The sequence below is a fragment of the Sciurus vulgaris genome (assembly GCF_902686455.1).
Source record: "Sciurus vulgaris genome assembly, chromosome: 8".
Lineage (NCBI taxonomy): Eukaryota > Metazoa > Chordata > Mammalia > Rodentia > Sciuridae > Sciurus > Sciurus vulgaris.
Window position 1 is genome coordinate 70155875 of NC_136468.1, and position 19266 is coordinate 70175140.

Sequence of the window (19266 nt, forward strand, 5' to 3'; positions counted from 1 at the left end):
TTTAGTGAGAGGAATTTGGGCTAGGCTAGAGAGAGAAGTCTTCAGGGTGTGCTGTATGGCATAGTTAGGTCTGAGAGTAAAGTGGATGGAATTTCAAAGCAGACAGTACTTCAGCAGCAATGTCACAGAAGGGGACACAAATGTAGCTTACAGGATGCAGCAACAGCAATGACTTGAAGGATTTCTGCAACACCTCACTCTTCTCAAAGCCTTTTACGTGAATTAGTTCAGTAACCCTGAGAAGTAGACTAGCCTATTATTGGCATTTACAGCTGAAGGAAATGAAGACCTGAGATTCAGAGGCTGTTCATCATCTGAAGTCATGCAGGGGACACAGCAAGATTTCACTCGTCTCCTGAGCCTTGGTCTACCATCCCCATGCTCCAGCGATGGAAGGACTGCTGTAGCAGGCTGGAGAGGATTTAGGGTCCCCTAATGTCTCGAAGGTACTAATGAGGATGTTAGTTCAGTTGCTTTAAGAGAGACCAAAGTCATCATGACTTAAACAACAGGTTTGCTTTACTTCCATGTACAAGTTTAGGCCTGTAGGTCATCCAAGGGAGTCAGGCACATACACACAGCTTTAACCCACAAGGTCACTGTGCCTGTCTGTATCTATGTGCCTGTGGCTCTGTGCCACAGAGAGCTGATCTGCATGGGAATATCAGCCAGCAAGAGACTGGGCATGAGGGGAGAGTGACATGAGAGTATTTATACCCTCAGATTCCCTGCCAGGTTGTCACAAATGGTTGGATCCTTTGACCAAAGACCGTAGTTCCTGTTAAGCAGCCTTCCCACAATCTAAGTGTTCACTCGTCACCCGTTTACCCTCAGGCTGAGCTTGGTGATGGCCCCTGCCTGATGCTGACTATGAGTGCTGCATGGTCCCTGTGGCTTTTCTTTACTCTGCCCACATCTATAAATGGCTCTCATTAAAATGTCCCAGTTGTATCCTCTCTTTCCTGCTGGGACCCTGATACTGCCAGCCAGGGACCTGTTTCCCCTGTCTTGTTTTGCCAGGTTATCTTTGTATGTGGTTACAGCTATATTCCAGATCAAAGAGGGGGAAAAAACCATACAACAACCAAACAAATGGAGGATGTTATTAGTTTCCTATTGCTTCTGTGAAAAATTACCACAAACTTAAAGGCTTAAAACCTCACAAATGTAGCTTACAGTTCTGCAGAAGTCTGACACAGGTGTCACCAGGCTGAAATCAAGGATGGTTAAACTCCTCTCTGGACTGTCCAGGGGAGAATCTCTCTCCCTGTTTTTCCAGCTTCTAGAGGCCCTTTTATCCATCATCAAAGCCGGCAGGGTCTGGCCAAGTATTCCTCATGCCACCCTCTCTCTCTCCTGCCTCCCTCTTCTACTTTTAAAGACCCCTGGGATTACGTTGGGCCTGCCTGGGTAACCCCGGCTAACCTCTTCATCTTGGGCGTGGCTGGTTAGTACCTTACTTCTATCTGTGACTTTAATTTCTCTTTTCCATGTAACTTTGCACCCTCAGGGGTTCTGTGGACATGGAAATCTTTTGTGGCCATTATTCTGCCTATCATAAAGGGCAACTAGCTTCCTTTTGAAGTTGTGTCCTGGCAGTTGCACAGTACCCCTACTCTTACATCTTCTTGGTCAGAATATAGTCACATGGTTATGTTGAACTGAAAGGGAGGTTAAAATATGGAGATTAAAATATGAGCAACTATGTACCCAGTTAAAACATGGAGAAGTTCTGTTACCAATAGGAAGTAGTGGGGAGATGGGTACTGGACAACAATTTCTAGCCTGTGCCCCATGAACCTCACGGGTCCTTGCCAGAATCTGCTTTTGGAGTTCCTTCACTTTATTTTGCCAGGTTGGTGCCTTTGCCTAATTGTTCTCATCTCTGAGCTGCCCTTTCCCTGGAATTGGTTTCTAATCTAGGAGGAGAAAATTATCTCCTTAATGGACCACATCAGCTTCCTGGTCAACTTGTTCCCTGATATTTATATTGATTTCTTGATATGACTAGTTTGTTCCAAATGCTTTTAACTTGGCCTTTGTAACAGGGTTTCCAGTTACCTCACTGGCCCACCCAGAATCTGTGATCTCCCCAGGCTACCGGTCATCTTCTTGTTCTACCTCCCATGTCTAGCAGCTTAGATCTTTCTTGCCTGCTCCCATTATTGTACCAGTCTCAGTGGCCATTGCCTGGCCACTACTTAGTTCCAAACTTGGCTCTCTTACTCTTGCTGTCACACATCCCCTGCTCTGAGATGCTCTAGATTCAGTCTAGACTTCTCCAGATTAGTCTCTCAGGTAAAGACTTCTCATGTGTTGATCTCTGCATATAACTATTTCACAGACAAATTAAAATGATCTTTTAATCATATTGCCAGTTGACTATCATGTATAGACAGGTACTAGTCAGGTTTCTTTGACAGAATGCCTGAGATAATTGACTTTAAAGGAGGAAAGGTTTATTTCGGCCCACAATTTTCAGAGTTTTCAGTCCATGTTTGCCGGGTCCTGTGACTCTGGGCCTTTGGTGGCACAGTACATCATGGTGGGAGTGCATGGTGGAGAAGGCCTGTTCACTTCATGGTGACTAGGAAGCAAAAAGAGAAACCAGAAAGAGACAGGGCCCCAATGCCCTCTTTGAGGACGTGCTCCACCCAAGTGTCCTAACTTCATCCCTCTAGGCCTCACTTCTTAAGGTTCCTAATAGCATCATGGGCTGGGGACAAGCCTTTAACACATGGGGCTTTGGGGGACATTCCAGATCCACACTATAGCAAGATGCTTTACATCTTTATTTACTTTGCATATTTAATATACGGAGTGCTGCAGTGATTTATCCACAAAGCATCATCCCCCATATTTAGGATAATTTTCTATGTATACAGGTTCAACTATGGAAATATTAGGTCTCAGTGACAGATTTTGATACACACTGTCAAATTGCTTTGCAATGTACAAGTGATACTGAATGTATAAGTTCAGTATAAGTGTATCGCTGACTAATAAGTGTATTATTGAATGTAGAAGTTCAATGTAGAAGTGATCACTGAATCTTACCTAGGTCACATCTTGAACAATGGGTATAGCAAGAAATAGAAGTTAGAATGATTTTCCCAACATTACTGAGGAATAAGCTTTTTCACATAGGTACATTTTTTAGACAACAGAAGCTAATTATTTTAAATAGCAGATGTTAGAAAGCACAATAAGGTGTAATTGCAGTTTTTCCAAAGTACATTACTGCTTCCTAACCTCTTCCAACCACAATGCCTGGGGCGGTGGAGGGCGGGGCGGTCTGCTGAGATGAGGGGTTTATCTTGCCTTTGCACTTGGTTTCACCATGAGTGTGTTTTCCTGATGCCTGGGGATTTTCCTGCCTCTCCAGAACTCCATAGCCAGTTAAGTCTTCCCAGCCAGCAAACAAAAACTACTCTCTTTAGCTATTTCCACATCCCCTGACCTATTCCTTCTATAGTCTCTGATCACTGAAAAGGAAGAACAATTGAATATCGCTTTTGGAAACAAACAACGACCACAACAAATCCACGCTTGCAACATTATCTGTGTCCAAAGTATCCTATGGAAAGCTGGAGTGTGTTCCATCCAGCCTTAACATTGGAATAAAGAACTAAGGTTTTGGGAGTTATATTTTTGACTCTCTGAGTCATTTTATACACTGGTCGTGGGTGGAGACTTGCAAAAGTCTCAATGCTGGATAGGTGGAGAATTATGATTGTATGCTTCAAGAGAAATTTCTGGGGTGGTCCTTCCTGAAGAAAAATTTCCTTCTATTCTTTAGGATCTGCAGGGAAATAGATTCTGCATTTTTCTTTAATAACCTACCTTTTAATGAATTTCATACCCATGTGCAAAATTAAAGCTCTTTGTTGAATTTATAAATCCCATTTTTATTAAGCTAGAAATGGCTCCAGCTGCTCTTCCTCTTTCATGTATCAGTGTTGATGTATATTATTTTTTATTAAAAACGTGGGGGCAAATTCCTTTACAATTATCCCTCTGAAGGATAGCATTCATGAACAGAAGCAATGTGCTCTGTTATAAATCACACATGCAAAAAAGTTAATGTGAAATCAGTCTTTTTTTGAAATGAAATGTCAGATGTTTTATACTAAACAATAAGAACATGATTGCTGTTCTTTTAAAAACAAGAAGAGTTTTTTACAACAAAAAATATCCACAAATTGTGAAAAGTAGTTCAATATTTATCTTTTTGACATTGTTCCAATGTCATCTCGGGCAAACAGAGTCCTCTGGATGAGAGAATGAGTCTGTAGGAAAGTGGCTGTAACTGCAAGTGACATTTTGAATTGTGTGAATTTTATTCAAATGGAATAATAGTTTTACAAATAAAGCAATTCAAATAAATAAAAAAGGACAATCTAGAATACACATCTGCATTCCTTCCTACTACTAGAGATCTTTACTTAATGTTTAAATTAATTTGACTGAAATGATTTTTATTTTTTTATTTTTATTTATTTCCCCTGGGGATCAAACCCAGGGGAAATTAACAGCTGAGCCACATCCCCAGCCCTTTTTATTTTATTTATTTATTTATTTATTTATTTATTTTTTTGAGACAGGGTCTTGCTAAGTTGCTTAGGGCCTTACTAAGTTGCTGAGGCTGGTTTAGAACTTGTGATTCTCCTCTCAGCCTCCTGAGCTGCTGGGATTACAGGCATGCACCACCATACCCAGCTCAAAATGATTTTTAGTATGTGCTTATTTGAAATTTTACTTGTCTTGTGTACCAACTACTTTTGAGTTCTGAAAGAGATAAAAAGGGAAGAGGAAAGGTCTCTGAAAATAGAGACCAGTTCTTTCTACTCTGATGTGGCATCCAAGTGGCCCTTCTTTGGCCCAGTTCCTCCCTCCAGCCACATGGAGCAGATCTCTAGCGAGGAGAGGATGAGGGAAGGGAGGCAGGAGAGGGTAACCTTTGTATCTCACCAGTTCAGCAGGTTTGTGTATCAAAAGCCAGAAACACAGGCACAAGCTTTTGGGCCTTAACTCTGCCTAAGTATAGCAGGTGGCATATTTATTTTCATGCTCAACAATTTCATTTTTAATGGCAACAACTTGCTCTTCTAATTGTTTCAGTTGATCAGCTTTTTCTTGTCTACTTAAATTCAAATCTTGGATCTTCTTCTCTAAATCTGAAAGAAGAAAGTGAAAGAAATGACATACACCCATTTGGTAGATTCCTTCTGGACATCCACATTTTACCAAACAGAGATTTATGTGTCTTTTTAAGATGTATTTAGTTTTGTGCTTTGACCCCATGGATGAAACATCTCTTTCCACCAGCCTTCTCAAGGTCTTCACATACATCAGAGGAAATTGATCTTTTTATCTAGAAATTTTATACATAAAGGCATTTTAAAAAATGTAAGGCTGTAGCTGGTTAGAATTCATTAGAAACAAAGCCCTAAGCAACTTAGTGAGACCCTGTCAAAAAAAAAAAAAAAATTAAAAGGGCTGGGGATGTGGCTTAGTGGTTAAATGTCCCTGGTTCAATCCCTGGTACCAAAAATACAAAACACAACACAACACAACACAACATTCCTTGTTTAACAAGGATTAACAACATCCTTGACTGGATTTAGTGAAGTACCATATTTCCAAAGGTTTGTTCTTATAACTTTAACTTCATTTAGAAACATAAGTTCTTTGCTTTAGAGTTTCCCAAATTTTCAGAAAAAAAGACTGACATTTTTATTCTTCATCTTGCCTGCTAACATTGAAGTCCCTGAACTGTAAAGCAAAGTGCTACTTGCTTGCCTCATTCCCATTCCTCCAACAGTTCACGGCTGTATAGGTTGATCTTTCTGTCCATCTAACATTTATTCATTCTTTATTCAACAAGCAGTTGGGAATTCTAGTAAACTTTAATAAGGAGCCCATACAGCAGTGGATAGAAGATCTGTAGAGAGATACCATTAACAGCAAGATGTGGCCTTTTGGAAAGAGACTCTGACCTTAGGTAGAAGAAGGAAAGTAAATGTCTCACTTCACTTGGTCAGACCACACCAAATGGGTAGGTTTGGACTAATTTGCACACTGACATGTGTGGAGAAGAAAGAGCCAGATTGCTGAAGACATTTGAAACTGTCCTCTGAACAAATGTTGAGTTAACTGGTGATGTTTCATGTGGAGAAAAGAAGATTCAGGGCATGTGACTTAGCTCTTTGCAAGTACTTGAAAGCCAGCTTAGGAAAGCAGAGTGGATATGTTCTTTGTCATTCTGAGGAAATAAAATGAAAACCATCAGATAGAAGCTCAATGAAGAAAGACTGATTCTGAACATTTTAGTGGCCACAATGGTTCCAAGACTGAAGAGCTTCTGTGGAAGGGGATAAGAGCCACTAGAAACTTCCAAGTAAAGGTCATTTGGGAAAGAAAAGAGGATTCAACATTATATTTTCACTAAAATAATGAAAAAAAGACCCCTGTGTTTCTACCAGGTAAGTTAATATGGCCAAGCTGGCTGCCTCACAGTTCCCCTCCAGGTCTATTCTCCATCCTGCTCTGTATTCTGGAAAGGTAACCTCCATAGATGATGTCACCTGCTTCCTTGAATTCTGGTGTTCATTCACGCTTGGCCAGTAGAATGTGCCGGGAAGTGATCAGAGGGGGATCAAGCCATTGGTTTCCATCCCTAACCAGTAGCTGGGTTCTGGCAGCTCTTCGTCTTTTGGCTCCAGTTCTAGTGGGTACCTTTCCCTAACCCTCCAGTGTTTGCAGGGCCCTGGCAACACTCCTGCTCCCCCCCCTCCCCTTCAGGCATAGGGATGCTAATGGCCTCTCATTACTGCTAGTCACCCAGTCCCTCCCCACTCTTGAAACTGGGCTGGCTTCATGAGTTGTTTGACCAGAAGAAATGAGAAGACATGATGTTGCAGGACCTTAGCAACTTGGCACCTTCTAGTCTCACTCTCACGGAACCCTGAAACCTCTGTACCATGAAGCAACCTTGGATATAGGCCATGTGGAGAGAGCCCCCTACACATGAGCCATGCCTGTTCCCCAGCTGGCCCATCAGCTGTATGCAGCTATTTGAGCAATCCAGTGGAGACTGGCAGAGGAACCTCCCTAGCAACCCATGGCAAGGATAAGGTTGTTGTTCTCAAGCCATCAGATTTTGGGGTGGTTTGTTATATAGTGAATATGTAACCGAGATGATTCTACTTATAAATACATTATCCAAAACTGTGGTCAATATGCTTTCTGTTTCTTGCTGGAACCCTGACAGAAAGTTTTATGAGGGACCCTGGCTGCAGACTGGGGTCTATCTGCCACTCTTAAATCTTTTTTTTTTTTTTTTTTTTCCTTTCTTGGTACTGGGGATTGAACCCAGGGGCACTCCACCCCAGTCCTTTTTATTTTTTTATTTTAAGATGTCTCACTAAGTTGCCCAGGCTGACCTTGAACTTGCGGCCTCCCAAATTGCTGCGATTACAGGTGTGTGGCATGCTGCCTGGCCACTTAACTTTGATGCTGCCAAAGCTTCTCTTGGGATGCCATTGGCATCTCTTCCTAATAAATGTTCTGCTCCTTCTCAAGCAGAAGAGTATGGCAGATAGCCAAACCAATGTCTTATTTTTCTATCTTGTTGAGTGGTAAAAATAGCTTTTTAGTAAAAAGAGAAAATAAAGCAGAATGCTTATTTTAGACTCTGAGAAGTCTTCTAACCTAAACTTCTCTTCTAACCCAATTGCATTAACTATAAATTTCAGTTAATGTGGTAAGTGGGAACAATTTGGACTTTAACATAAAATATAGTACACAAATAGTCTTCCTATGTTTTTGCTCTGATAGTAAGGACCAAGGTCTAGAATAATGGAAACTGGTTTTCATGGTATTGGCTATAGAAGTTAAGGTTAAAAAAAAAAAACTCTGCCTTTCTGAGTCTGTCCTAGGATTTCCTTTAAAAATAATATTTTTCTGGAAAATGTTGAAAAATGAAAAAAATTACCCACAAGCCCACTATTTTTAAGATAATTATATAAATGTAAAAACACAGTGGTTTCCTTTTCACCCCACTGTCTCTCCAGAGATAAGTAATGTTAACAGTTTGGTGTGTCTTTTTCCTGATTTGGCCCAGACCCATGTTGTATTTTTGCTTTTTTTATGTCATAGTGATGACATCAGCTGTTGTAAGGCCAAAGTCTCATTTTATAATGAAGAAGTGTCTCCAAGTAAGGACTCTTGTCTGGGTTAGTATTTCAAGAGTTACTTCTATTCCAAAAGAATATAATTAGTTTTAAAGCTTTGGGAGACAATAAATATGACCACGTGTAAGACTATACAACTCGTCACTTGATATTTCTTGACTAGAGGTAGTTGAGGACATGATGATTGCCCAGAAAATTCATGAATATCAGTTGTGGAAAAGAAGATTCTGATTTACTTTCTGATTGTACATGTTTCATGTTTACTATACTTTGAATGCATTGGAATTTTCATTTTAATCAAAATTCTTGTCCAAAGAAAATGATTCCTTTTGAATTGCTGCCTACTAATCTTTGCTAGATGACCTAGTGCATTAGAGTCATACTGAACCCACAAGAGTAATTTACGTGAGATGAAAAATAAGCCACTTAGCTTAGGACAGGGACTCTCAACCTCACCACTGTTAAAATTTGGGGCAGCTGTCCTGTGCTTTGTAGTATGTTGAGCAACACCCCTGACCTCACAAGCAAAACTTTCTTCAGATACCTCACCTCTAGCTGAGAACACTGAGTAATGAAAAGGACATTGCAAAGCAACCAAAGGGAATCTCAGTTTGTTCTGATTAATGCAAGGCTGGTGCCCAACATCTACCTTTATAGGTAAATTCACGTGCAAAAGTCTCGTTACTTTGCTGTCCTGGAAACACAAGACCAATTCCTACTTCACCCTGCTCAGCAGTTAAATTGGGTCAATGATAAATTGCAATTGGCATAAATTCTACAAGGAAGGTGGAATATTAGGATGTCATGGTGAGACTGGTGGGGTGGGTACAAGATAGATAGATACCTGTTATTCTTTTCATCTTGTCCTCTGTATCCCCAGCCAATATCATGGCGGCATCTTTTAGCTGTTGGACTCTTCTGATTGTTTCCTTTGTCAGTCCTGTAGCCTGCACCTCATGTTGAATAACAGTGTACTGTTTTTTCAGCTCAAGAAACTCCTGTAACAAGAGTCACACTCCCATCATCAGAAAGCATCCATAAAGCACCTACATAGGCAGATGATTCTCCTAGTACCCTTCATACAAGGAATATCAAGGAAACCGTAATCCAGTCAGTGTTCCAGAGTTAACCTGATATTTCCAAGGGGATTGCATTTGCATGTTTGCCTTTTTTCAGGTTGAAAAAAATTCTTAGTTTCAATTAATTAAAAGTAAACTTCTTTGCTATGAAATATCAGTCATTATTGCATGCTAAGGCAATTGCCTGTGAGGCACTGTTTGTCCTACACTATCTTAAGGATGGAAAATACAAAAGACAGAAATGATCTAATTGACAAGATTCCTTGATAAGACTCATTCAGATGACTGAACAGTTGGACACCTTCGGATAACAGAGTGGTGAGGATTTAGAGGCAGTAAGGATACATTCTTTGGTGCAAAAAGGTAAGAGGAGGTTGTAAGGAGGCAGGAAAGGAAGAAGTGTTAGTATGAAGGGATCTCCTGGAAATAGGATGAAAATCTTTGGGTGAGTGTGTGGTTGACCATCTGGAAGGTTAAGCAGCTAAACAAAGACCAGAGCCAGCCATGCAGTATTGAAGTGGGATACAGGTGAGCAGGAAACCCCTTTCTCAACATCTGCTCTATAGAAAATGTTCTCAACCTCTGAGTCAGTGGAAATTTTACTCAGCGCATTAGGAATTAAAAGCAAGAGAATAGGCAATTGTAAAAACACTAACGTCTTTCTTTTGTTTAAGCAACTGTATTAATGCGTCCAACCAAAGATTTCTGGCAAGAGGATGAGTTGATAGGTTCTTTCAGCAATCTAAATTAATGGGCCACTTTCTGCTACCATCTAACTAACCCACTCTTATGTTTGTAACTTGATCTATTCTTTATGGGGATGACTTCCATTTACTATTTTTTTTCACTTTCTTCACTTTCTTTCTTTTTCTTTTCTTTTCTTTCTTTCTTTCTTTTTTTTTTTTTTTTTGTATTGGGAATTGAACTCACGGGCACTTAACCACTGAACCACATCCCCAGCCCTTTTTATTTTTTGAGACAGGGTCTCACTAAGTTGCTTAGGGCCTGGCTAAGTTGCTAAGGCTGGCCTTGAATTTGTGATCTTCCTGCCTCAGCCTCCCAAGTCGCTGGGATTACAGGCATACACAACCATAACTGGCTTCATTTACTGTTTTCTTTATATGTTAAGTGACTGAATTAGAGTAAAGGGTAGACACATACAACATAGAAAAACAACATAAACTGTGAGAGTATGAGGGTTCAGGAAAATTTTGATTTATGGACTATTTGATATCACCGAGAATGCTCATAGGGGCAGATGGGGAGATAATACTCCAAGATTTAGTCAGTGGCTTCTGCCCTCTACAGGGACAACCTTCCTCTGCACAAGATCCTCCGTGCATCAGGATCCCTAGAAACATGTACCATGTACCACTGAGCATGGATGAGCAGTAAAGGAAATGCTGAGAAATGGCACAGAAGTCTGGGATTAAAGGATTATCCTTCAAAAAAGCACTGTTTGTCTGCTTTTGGTGGAAGTGGTAGGGCTTAATGACCTTCTCAGCACCCCCAGCATGGCGACGGGCAGATTCAGCCTGAACTTTCGCCCTGCCTGCTTGGTCTTGGTTCCTTTGCCACTTGGTCCGCAGCAGGGAGAGTCCATCCTCCTGCTCTGTTAGCTTCTTTGCTAAGTCAAGTTGCTTATTCTTCATTTTCTTGGTTTGCTTTTCAGCCTGTTGTTGATTTAAAGACCAGAAAAGACAAGGCACTTTATTAAGCAAACAAGAAAATAAATTACATTAACCTCTCAAAAAAGAAAAAATTAAACTAGATGGAAAGAAAAATAGTGCCTTCAACTTTAATGTTGCATTTATTTTAGAAAGGGTATAATGAAACATTTTAGATGTACTAAGGTATTGAAAAAAAATATGGCAAATATCCATGGACCCACCAGTCGGTTTAGGAATAAAGCCCTGACCCTGAGACAGAGCCCTCTGTGTCCCACTCCCCTCCCAGGCCACCTCCTTTCCTCCCCAAAGGCAGCCTCTAGCCTGAATCTACTCTTTGCCATTCCACCTATTCCATAGGCTTTGAACCCAGGACCATTTATTTTTTATTTTTATCTGTTCTCTTTTTAGATAGACATGGCATATTTTGACATATTGAACATTCATAGAGTATAACTTCCCACTCTTGTGGTTGTAAATGATGTGGAGTTACACTGGTCGTGTATTCATATGACTAGGACCATTTTTAATGACAGTTCTAGCGTGGGTTTTTGGGTAATGTGACTTTTAGTCCCAAACTCATATGAGAGCCAGCCTGTGTGGTTACTCCTCTATTCAGAAGCAAATTTCCTTATTGGCTGTTGTGTGTGTGTGAGTGGCAGTCTTAACATTTCACTGAGGGTTTTTCCTTCTGTGTCCCTGCTCTATGCAGGGGTCTTGTTCCCTGCTTGTATGAGCTTTGTTTTCTGTCTGTTACATATGGCAACCATCAAACCCAAAAGCCACGACATACCAGGGACTGACAGACTCCCTGAGCCTGCTGTCAGGTTAGTGCTTGATTAGCTCTCTAGATTCATGCTTTCCTATCATTTTTGGCCTCTGAGAATTCTCAGGGTTTTTTTTTTTTTTTTTTCTTTCCTAATATAGCTATACATCTACAATTTTTAAGTAACCTATCTAACATTTCTAGTTCTTTTTTTTTTTTACTAGAGAGCTCCTTTGGGTATTGTCTGCCATATTTTTAGTATGAAATCCCTTCCTGTGCCCTTGGACATGTGTGGCAGTTTTTCTGGAGCTGGAGTGTACACACTTTTTCTGTAAAGGGACAGATAGTAAATGTTTTACACTTTGTGGTTTGTAATTCTCTGTTGCAACTATTCAACTCTGTGCCATTGCAGTGTAAAAGCAGCCATAGCCAACATGGCCATGGCTGGATCTTGCCAACTCCTATTCTAGAGCATGTGCTAGAAGGGAAGAACCTAGGAGTCTCCCTTTCTTGCTACCCTGTGTATGCAACACCTTTCTATTTAACACTTTTATTTCCTGGTGTGTTACCACTCATTCTGCTGCTTTTTAATTTTCTTCTCAAGATGCATGTAGTAGATGTACAAGACACAACTCAAGAATGGGGATATGACAGAGGACGGAGGCAAAGCCTTCTCACCATGGAACGGGTCCTGCTCTGTCTTCTACCTGCCAGGCTTCCTCTCCCTGCACCATCACAGGGGTAAACCATGACCTACTCCCAACCAACTCTGGATGGAACACATTTATTTAGGTGAGATATTATTATTATAGATATTATTATATATAATATTATTATATTATTAGATATCTATTATTATTAGATATTATTATTATATTATTTTGGTTTTTGAACACTCTGACAGAGTGCATACAAGTTAAGTTACAAAAATCTTGCAACAATTAACTCTTCCTTTCTTTGATTTGTGAGCTTTTACAAGCCTGTTCCTTTTCATGAGTTCTGGCCTCAGATCTACCGTTAATTAGCTGTGTGACCTGAGATAATCTTGTAGCCTCCCCGAGTCTTAGTTTCCTCAGTTACACATTGGTGATAGCACTTGCCTCATTCCCTACAATTGGTTATAACTAGATGAAATAATGGAGGGCTCGGAAGAACATAAATTAAATGCATAATCATGTCAACATGAATGTAACAGTACTATATTAATGTAGAACATTAGTTTAATGCTTAATCCCACTGAGATCTTAATTTATTTCCATGACAATCTTAGCAGACAGGTAAGACAATTGTGGCATTGCCATATGTAAAAACTACTGTGCTGTTTCCATCCTCATCATTTATTTCAGCTTAGTTTCAAAAAAGGTAGATAAATACCTGCAGTACATTCTTTTTTATTTTTGTTATCTCAGCAGCCAGCTGTGTAATAGTAGAGTTTTCCTGTCCTTGAGTGATCTGAGCTTGTTGCAACTTGTTCAATGTTTTGTCAAGGTTTAACAAGACGGTTGCTGCTTTCCTAAGGTAAGATATTAACATATCAGATTAGATAAATATGCAATTCTTCATTTACTTCACCTTGAGAGTTCACTCAACTCAATCAAAAACCTTCACTGAATTCTTTAGGAAGTCAATTTAAATTCCTCTTAAGCAAGGCAAAACACTGACGTTTTCATTTTGAGAAATAGATATATTTAAATGCCAATACACTCGTGTGCGCGAATACACACACACACACACACACACACACATACACACAACCTAGTAGAAACAGATTTATTTGCATAAAGAAACTATCATCAGTTCATTCCAGCTCTCTGATTTCTCAAACACACATCCGCTGCCCTCTCTAGGTGTTTGCTGGAGTGGGGGCAGGCGAGTCAAGAGGCCCCACAGAAAGCAAGAGAGGACTAAAGGCCCTGCGTTGCAGGCTGTGTTTATTCAGGGTTATTTAAGCTTTGCTGACATTCCAGCCACACAGGGGCCCAGTCAGAGGTTAAAATCACAAGCATTCCAAGTGATACAGACTATTTTACAGAAAGTAGCTCACCTCAAGTCAACATTCGCCAGATACTGAGATCTACAGGCTCAAAACTACCTTGAACAGAATGTACTAAGTGACTGAAATATTTGAATATTTGAATGTACTAAGTGACCTTTGCAGAAGCATCCTTAGAAGTGTTTGTGCCCAAAGTAGAATTATCTGAACTGCAAAATAACCTCTGTCCCATCCAACCGTCCTCTACCCCAGTGGGAATCTTTTTCCCTTTCCAGACTTTGGGAATCTTCCCTCCTCCTAACATTAACTCCCCACCCCCACCATCTCACTTCTGTAACATACCCAGAGCACTATGCTGTTTCTTCTATTTCCTACATATATGTATGTATTTTTTCTATATTGTTTTTCCTTTATATTTTCAATGTACTGCAAGTTTAGAAAGTAACAAAAAAAATGAAAAAGAGAAAAATTCTAGTAATTCTACCACCTTTAAAGATAGTGGCATATTTGAGCATTTTATCCTAGAAATTTTTTTCTTTTCATGATTGAATTCCTCTTCCATGTGCAACTCAGTTGCTTAATTTAAAAAGCATTACCATTACACTAACAAAATCTCTGCATATTAGTAAAAATCTTTTATCAACATTTTTAATAGCTGTTTAATCATATTGTACTTACTTAAGCTTCCTGGTTTTAAATATTAAAACTGGAAAGGGCCAGGTGCCGTGGTGTGTGCCTGTAATTTCAGCAGCTCTGGAGGCTGACGTAGGAGGATCAGGAGTTAAAAGCCAGCCTCAGCAACTTAGTGAGGCCCTAAGTAACTTAGCAAGACCCTGTCTCTAAACAAAATACTAAAAGGGCTGAGACTGTGCTCAGTGGTTCAATCCCTGGTACCTAACAAACAAACAAATCTGGAAGGAGTTAGACTTGCAGATGCATCTGGTACCCTTCATTTGTAGAAGAGGGTGATGAGGCAGTGAAGGTAGCCCAGGTTTCAACCCTGATGAGTGTCCAGAAATGGTGCTGGATGTTCATGTTACCGTCCAACTGATGATGTGACCTGACACACAGCACTCCACACTTACAAAAATATCTTTATAATGCCTTTTTGCTTGGCTAAGTCAACAGGCAAAAGGAGGCAAGAGTTAGTTAACCCTGTATGCCATAGATTCCATTTTACTCCTATATTATTCCTGGGGCATAGTTTTCATTTCTTCTGTTCTCTACCATCATATCTTTTTACTGTAGTCTTTTATTAAATTAAGATTTCCAAAGTACTGCTTATTATAATAAGCCAAAAATCACCAAAAATGGGCAAAGAAGGGAAAATGACATCAGATTTCAGCCACCTTTAAAATATAGGCATATAATTAGTATATGGCATTTACTGGTACACATTGGTATTAAGAGTATTCACCCACTGGAAGGGTATTTAGAGTTTTAGCAAAATAGAAAGCAAGCATCCCTGAACGCTGCCTCCCAAATACCCAGCTTCCTGGGGCACCTCCAAAAAGAGTTTAGCCTTTAATTTGGACACCAATCTATCAGAGCATAATTTCACTGCACTTTATAGCTCCCTGGGCAAACATTTTTCAGATGGCTTTTAGCAGATGATCTGTTAAAGTAAGATGAGAATATTAATACTGCACTTACTCAGCTGCTTTAGCCTTTACCAGAAGCTTTTGGGCTCCACCTGCTGCTTTTTTAAGCTTGTTCACTTCTGTCTTGTAGTCCTCACAAATTTGCATAAGTTTCTGTATTTTTTCAAGTTCATGGGTTAGATCTTGCGACGTTAGTGGTAGGTAGATGTCAAGCACATGATTTGCAACCTTCTCTATGTCTTCTGGAGGCACATTTTCCTCTTAAACAGAAGGTGGATTTTAGCTCATCATATTTCCTTAGCAAACTCCGTATCTTGTACACATAAACACAACAAACTCAAGTCAAATACCCTTGCATTTATTATCATGTCCCTAGAATACAGGGACTAGATTGCATATGTTCCATAGTTGCTCTTCATCCTCAACCTTCTCTTGCTCTGGCAGAAATGCTGCTTGTGTAGTGCTGAATACTTGCTGAGCAAATGCGTGTCAGAAAAATGGAAAACTAAAGACTCAGAACACTGTGCATATGCTCTAAAATATCCCCCCAAGAATTCTTTATTGTACCGATTAAACGCAGAAAAAATGTTTAAATGCCTGCCATTAAAATTTAAACACGGTGAAATAGAGAGGGATGAGGCACTGGGTATGAAGTCAACACAACTCGATTCTGGTCCTCCGTGACCATAAAAAGGCTCACAATTTTTGCTCATCTATAGAACTGGGCAACTACTCCTGATGCTACTGTTCAAAGACCTGTTTTTAGAAAACATCTATTCCTTGATTTTCAGAGAAGTGAAACTGGTCTCCTTTAAGAACTGAAGTGGAAGACAGCAGTTAGGGTGTGGTGTCCCAAGCATCTGTCACTCTCCAGTTCCTGACTGAACACCCATTATGTACAAGGCACAATGTTGAGTCCTGCAGGGAAAACTAGAGATGGGTTAGACATGGGTCTTATTCTTGAGGCTTTAAGAGTGGTGGGGATATAGAAGTCCAGGGTATACAAATATTGATCATAAAGCAGAAATGGTAAATATGAGACAAAATGCTGTGGATTCAGAGGAAGGAGAAAATACTTCAGGAAAGACTTTAAACAGGCATTGAAACTGGGTCTTGGGGGATGCAGGTTAAACTGGCAGAGTGCATAGGGTGTGGGGAGGGGTAAGAGGCTAAGCCAAGCAGCTTTCAGAAAGCCAAAGCTCAGGGTGGTGCAAGAAACAGTGCATGTGTTGAAGGGCATCTAAATTGGCTCCATAGCTTGGCTATTGTGAATTGAGCTGCTATAAACATCAAAGTGACTGTGTCACCGTAGTATACTGATTTTAAGTCCTTGGGTGTAGGTAGAAAAGTGAGATAACTGGATCAAATGGTGTTTCCATTCCAAGTTTTCTAAGGAATCTCCATACTGCTTTCCAGAGTGGTTATACCAATTTGCAGTCCCACCAGCAATGTATGAGAGTACCTTTCTCCCCACATCCTCATCAACATTTATTTTTACTTCTATTCTTGATCATTATCATTCTGACTAGAGTGAAATGGAATCTCAGTGTAGTTTCAATTTGCATTTCTTTAATTGCTAGAGATGTGAAAATTTTTTTCATATATTTTTGACTATTCATATTTCTTCTGTAAAGTGTTCAGTTCCTTTGCCCATTTGTTGATTGGGTAGCTCAATTCACAATAATGAAGCTATGGAACCAACCTAGGTGTCCTTCAACTGATGAATGGATAAAGAAAATGTGGTACATATATACAGTGAATATTACTCAGCCAAAAGAAGAATGAAATTATGGCATTCGCCAGCAAATGAATGGAACTGGAGGTTATCATGCTAAGTGAGGTAAGCCAGTCCCCAAAAAAATAAAGGTTGAGTGTTCTTTCTGATATGCAGATGCTAACACACAACAAGGGAGGGTGGGAAGGGGAAGAATAAAGTCCATTGGATTAGACAAAGGGGAAAGAAGGGAAGGAAGTGGGGAGGCAAATAGGAGGAACAGTAGAATTAATTGGACATAAATTTCCTATCCTTGTATTTGAATACACAACCAGGGTAACTCTGCATCATGGACAACCACAAGAATAGGATCCTAACTAGAATAAGTTATACTCCATGTATGTGTGATATGCCAAAATACATTCTACAGTCATGTATATCTAAAAAGAACAAATAAAATAAAAGAAGCAGTGCATGACAACCAGGCACAGTGGTTGCTCTGGAGCAACCCTGTGGCTCTGAAGGCTGAGGAGGATTACAAATTCAAAGCCAACTTCAGTAACTTAGTGAGGCCGTAAGCAACTTAGTGAGACCCTGCCTCAAAATAAAAACCAAAAGGGCTGGGGATGTGTCTCAGTGGGATGTCACCCCGGGGTTCAATTCCCAAGACCAAAAAAACAAAAAACCAAACAACAAAATAGAGCATGGACAAGAAGGTACTAATATAATCCCCAGAAACATTGAGATAGAAGAAAACACTTGGCCATGGGAATCTCTTATAAATATTAAAGATTAATGAAGGGATTGCAGAGATTATAATGGACACCCCCACTGTTAATTCACTCACATGGAGAATGTTAAATGATTAAATTTGGAAATGTTTATGGAAAAGGAAGCCAAAGATTAATTCCGTATTGTGTTGTATCTTAACTGCCTTATTTGCTCAGCATGGTTTCAGATCAATTTCCTAATACAGTATTTGATTTATCTTTAATAGTTCTTTGGAGTTTAGGCCAAACCTTTCTCAAAACACAGTACAACTAATATGGAATCAAACAGTGTCTTTTACTTAGTCACAGAGAACCAACAAATAACTTGGCATCAGTAACAGTTTATTAACTGTGAGTTAATAAACTAACAGTTTATTAATCTGTTAGTATATTTTATACAATAGCAAGCTGGCATTTAAAAATGATTATTATTTTCATTTGTCATGTCTTGATGTCATATCGATTCTGTCAGCAAAGAAAATTACCTAATCCTGACACTGGGACATCTGATAGAGTCATCATGTTGAAATTTCTTTTTTTCAAAAAAGTAAGAAAACTTTAAAGAATGAATTAATTTGTTTGGAAATTTAACTAAATTCTAGGATTTATCACTAAATTAATCTTATATAGAAAGTCATAATTTTTTGGCCCAGAGTTAATATTTTGAGATTATTCTTGTTAACTAATTTAGAACCAAGGGGTACATAATTTTTCTGATTTAGAAATGTCATTTCTGATTAATGTAATTTAGATTTGGTTATAATGCTTGAGTATGAATTTTTAAAAGCCAAGAAACAAAAATAATTCTCATATTGTAAACATATTACCTAACAAAAAGTTCTTCACTTTTTTGATGAAAAGATTCAGTTTTTCTTCCTCAAATTCACTTTGGTTTTTCATATTTGCCAGTTTCTCATTTAGTTGCAAGACATTGTTTTTGGAGACTTCCGCCAGTTTATTTATATTTTTGATCTGGAATAAGGGGAAAAAAAACAATGAAGAAAGTGTGAAAAGACTAAGCATATTCCATGATATTTAATTACCTAGCTGAACCAAAGAAAACTGTCACTGAAAACTAAATAGAAGTCTAGACACTTAAACTACAAATTCATTTTAAAGGACTCTTTTAATTGGCGATTAATATCTGTTTCATTATCATGTTTTCCCAGTAGCATAAATTTGCCTTTTATAACATTGTCAGTGATCAAAATGTTATTTGAATACATTATAAACCTAGCACTAATACATTTTCCTAATATCAGCCGAAAACATGAGCTCTGTTTTAATGAGACTTTTACATTCTCCAACAACTTGCACAGAACTCACCAGGACTCCTTGCCTGTGTGGCCACCATGTTTAACAGGTTGAGAAAGGTTTCTTTTATTTAAGTTAAAATAGTTACTCTTCTAAACATTCCTTCACTTCAAGTAATGTACTTTCTTTGAAAGCTAACAAGAAAGCATTCCTTCTCTTAATAAATG

At 39.2% G+C, this 19266-nt stretch overlaps 1 protein-coding gene and 1 long non-coding RNA gene across 5 annotated transcripts in view; one reads left to right on the forward strand and one right to left on the reverse strand.

Annotated features, from left to right (window-relative positions):
- Positions 1-19266, forward strand: part of LOC306667432 — a 49339-nt gene that overhangs the window by 17978 nt on the left and 12095 nt on the right. For both annotated transcript variants that reach the window (XR_013765545.1, XR_013765546.1), the window contains exon 2: positions 12312-12499. This is a non-coding gene — a long non-coding RNA (uncharacterized lncRNA). The remainder of the gene's footprint in view (positions 1-12311; positions 12500-19266) is intronic.
- Positions 5033-19266, reverse strand: part of LAMB4 (laminin subunit beta 4) — a 98877-nt gene continuing 84643 nt past the window's right edge. For 2 of the 3 annotated variants that reach the window (XM_079149964.1, XM_079149966.1), the window contains 6 exons: positions 18613-18757; positions 15354-15561; positions 13082-13220; positions 10771-10947; positions 9040-9193; positions 5033-5177 (listed from right to left, as the gene is read on the reverse strand). In XM_079149964.1, the coding sequence (XP_079006090.1) occupies positions 5038-5177; positions 9040-9193; positions 10771-10947; positions 13082-13220; positions 15354-15561; positions 18613-18757 (963 nt within the window). In that variant the 3' untranslated portion in view covers positions 5033-5037. The remainder of the gene's footprint in view (positions 5178-9039; positions 9194-10770; positions 10948-13081; positions 13221-15353; positions 15562-18612; positions 18758-19266) is intronic. The other variant, XM_079149965.1, reaches the window with a different exon arrangement.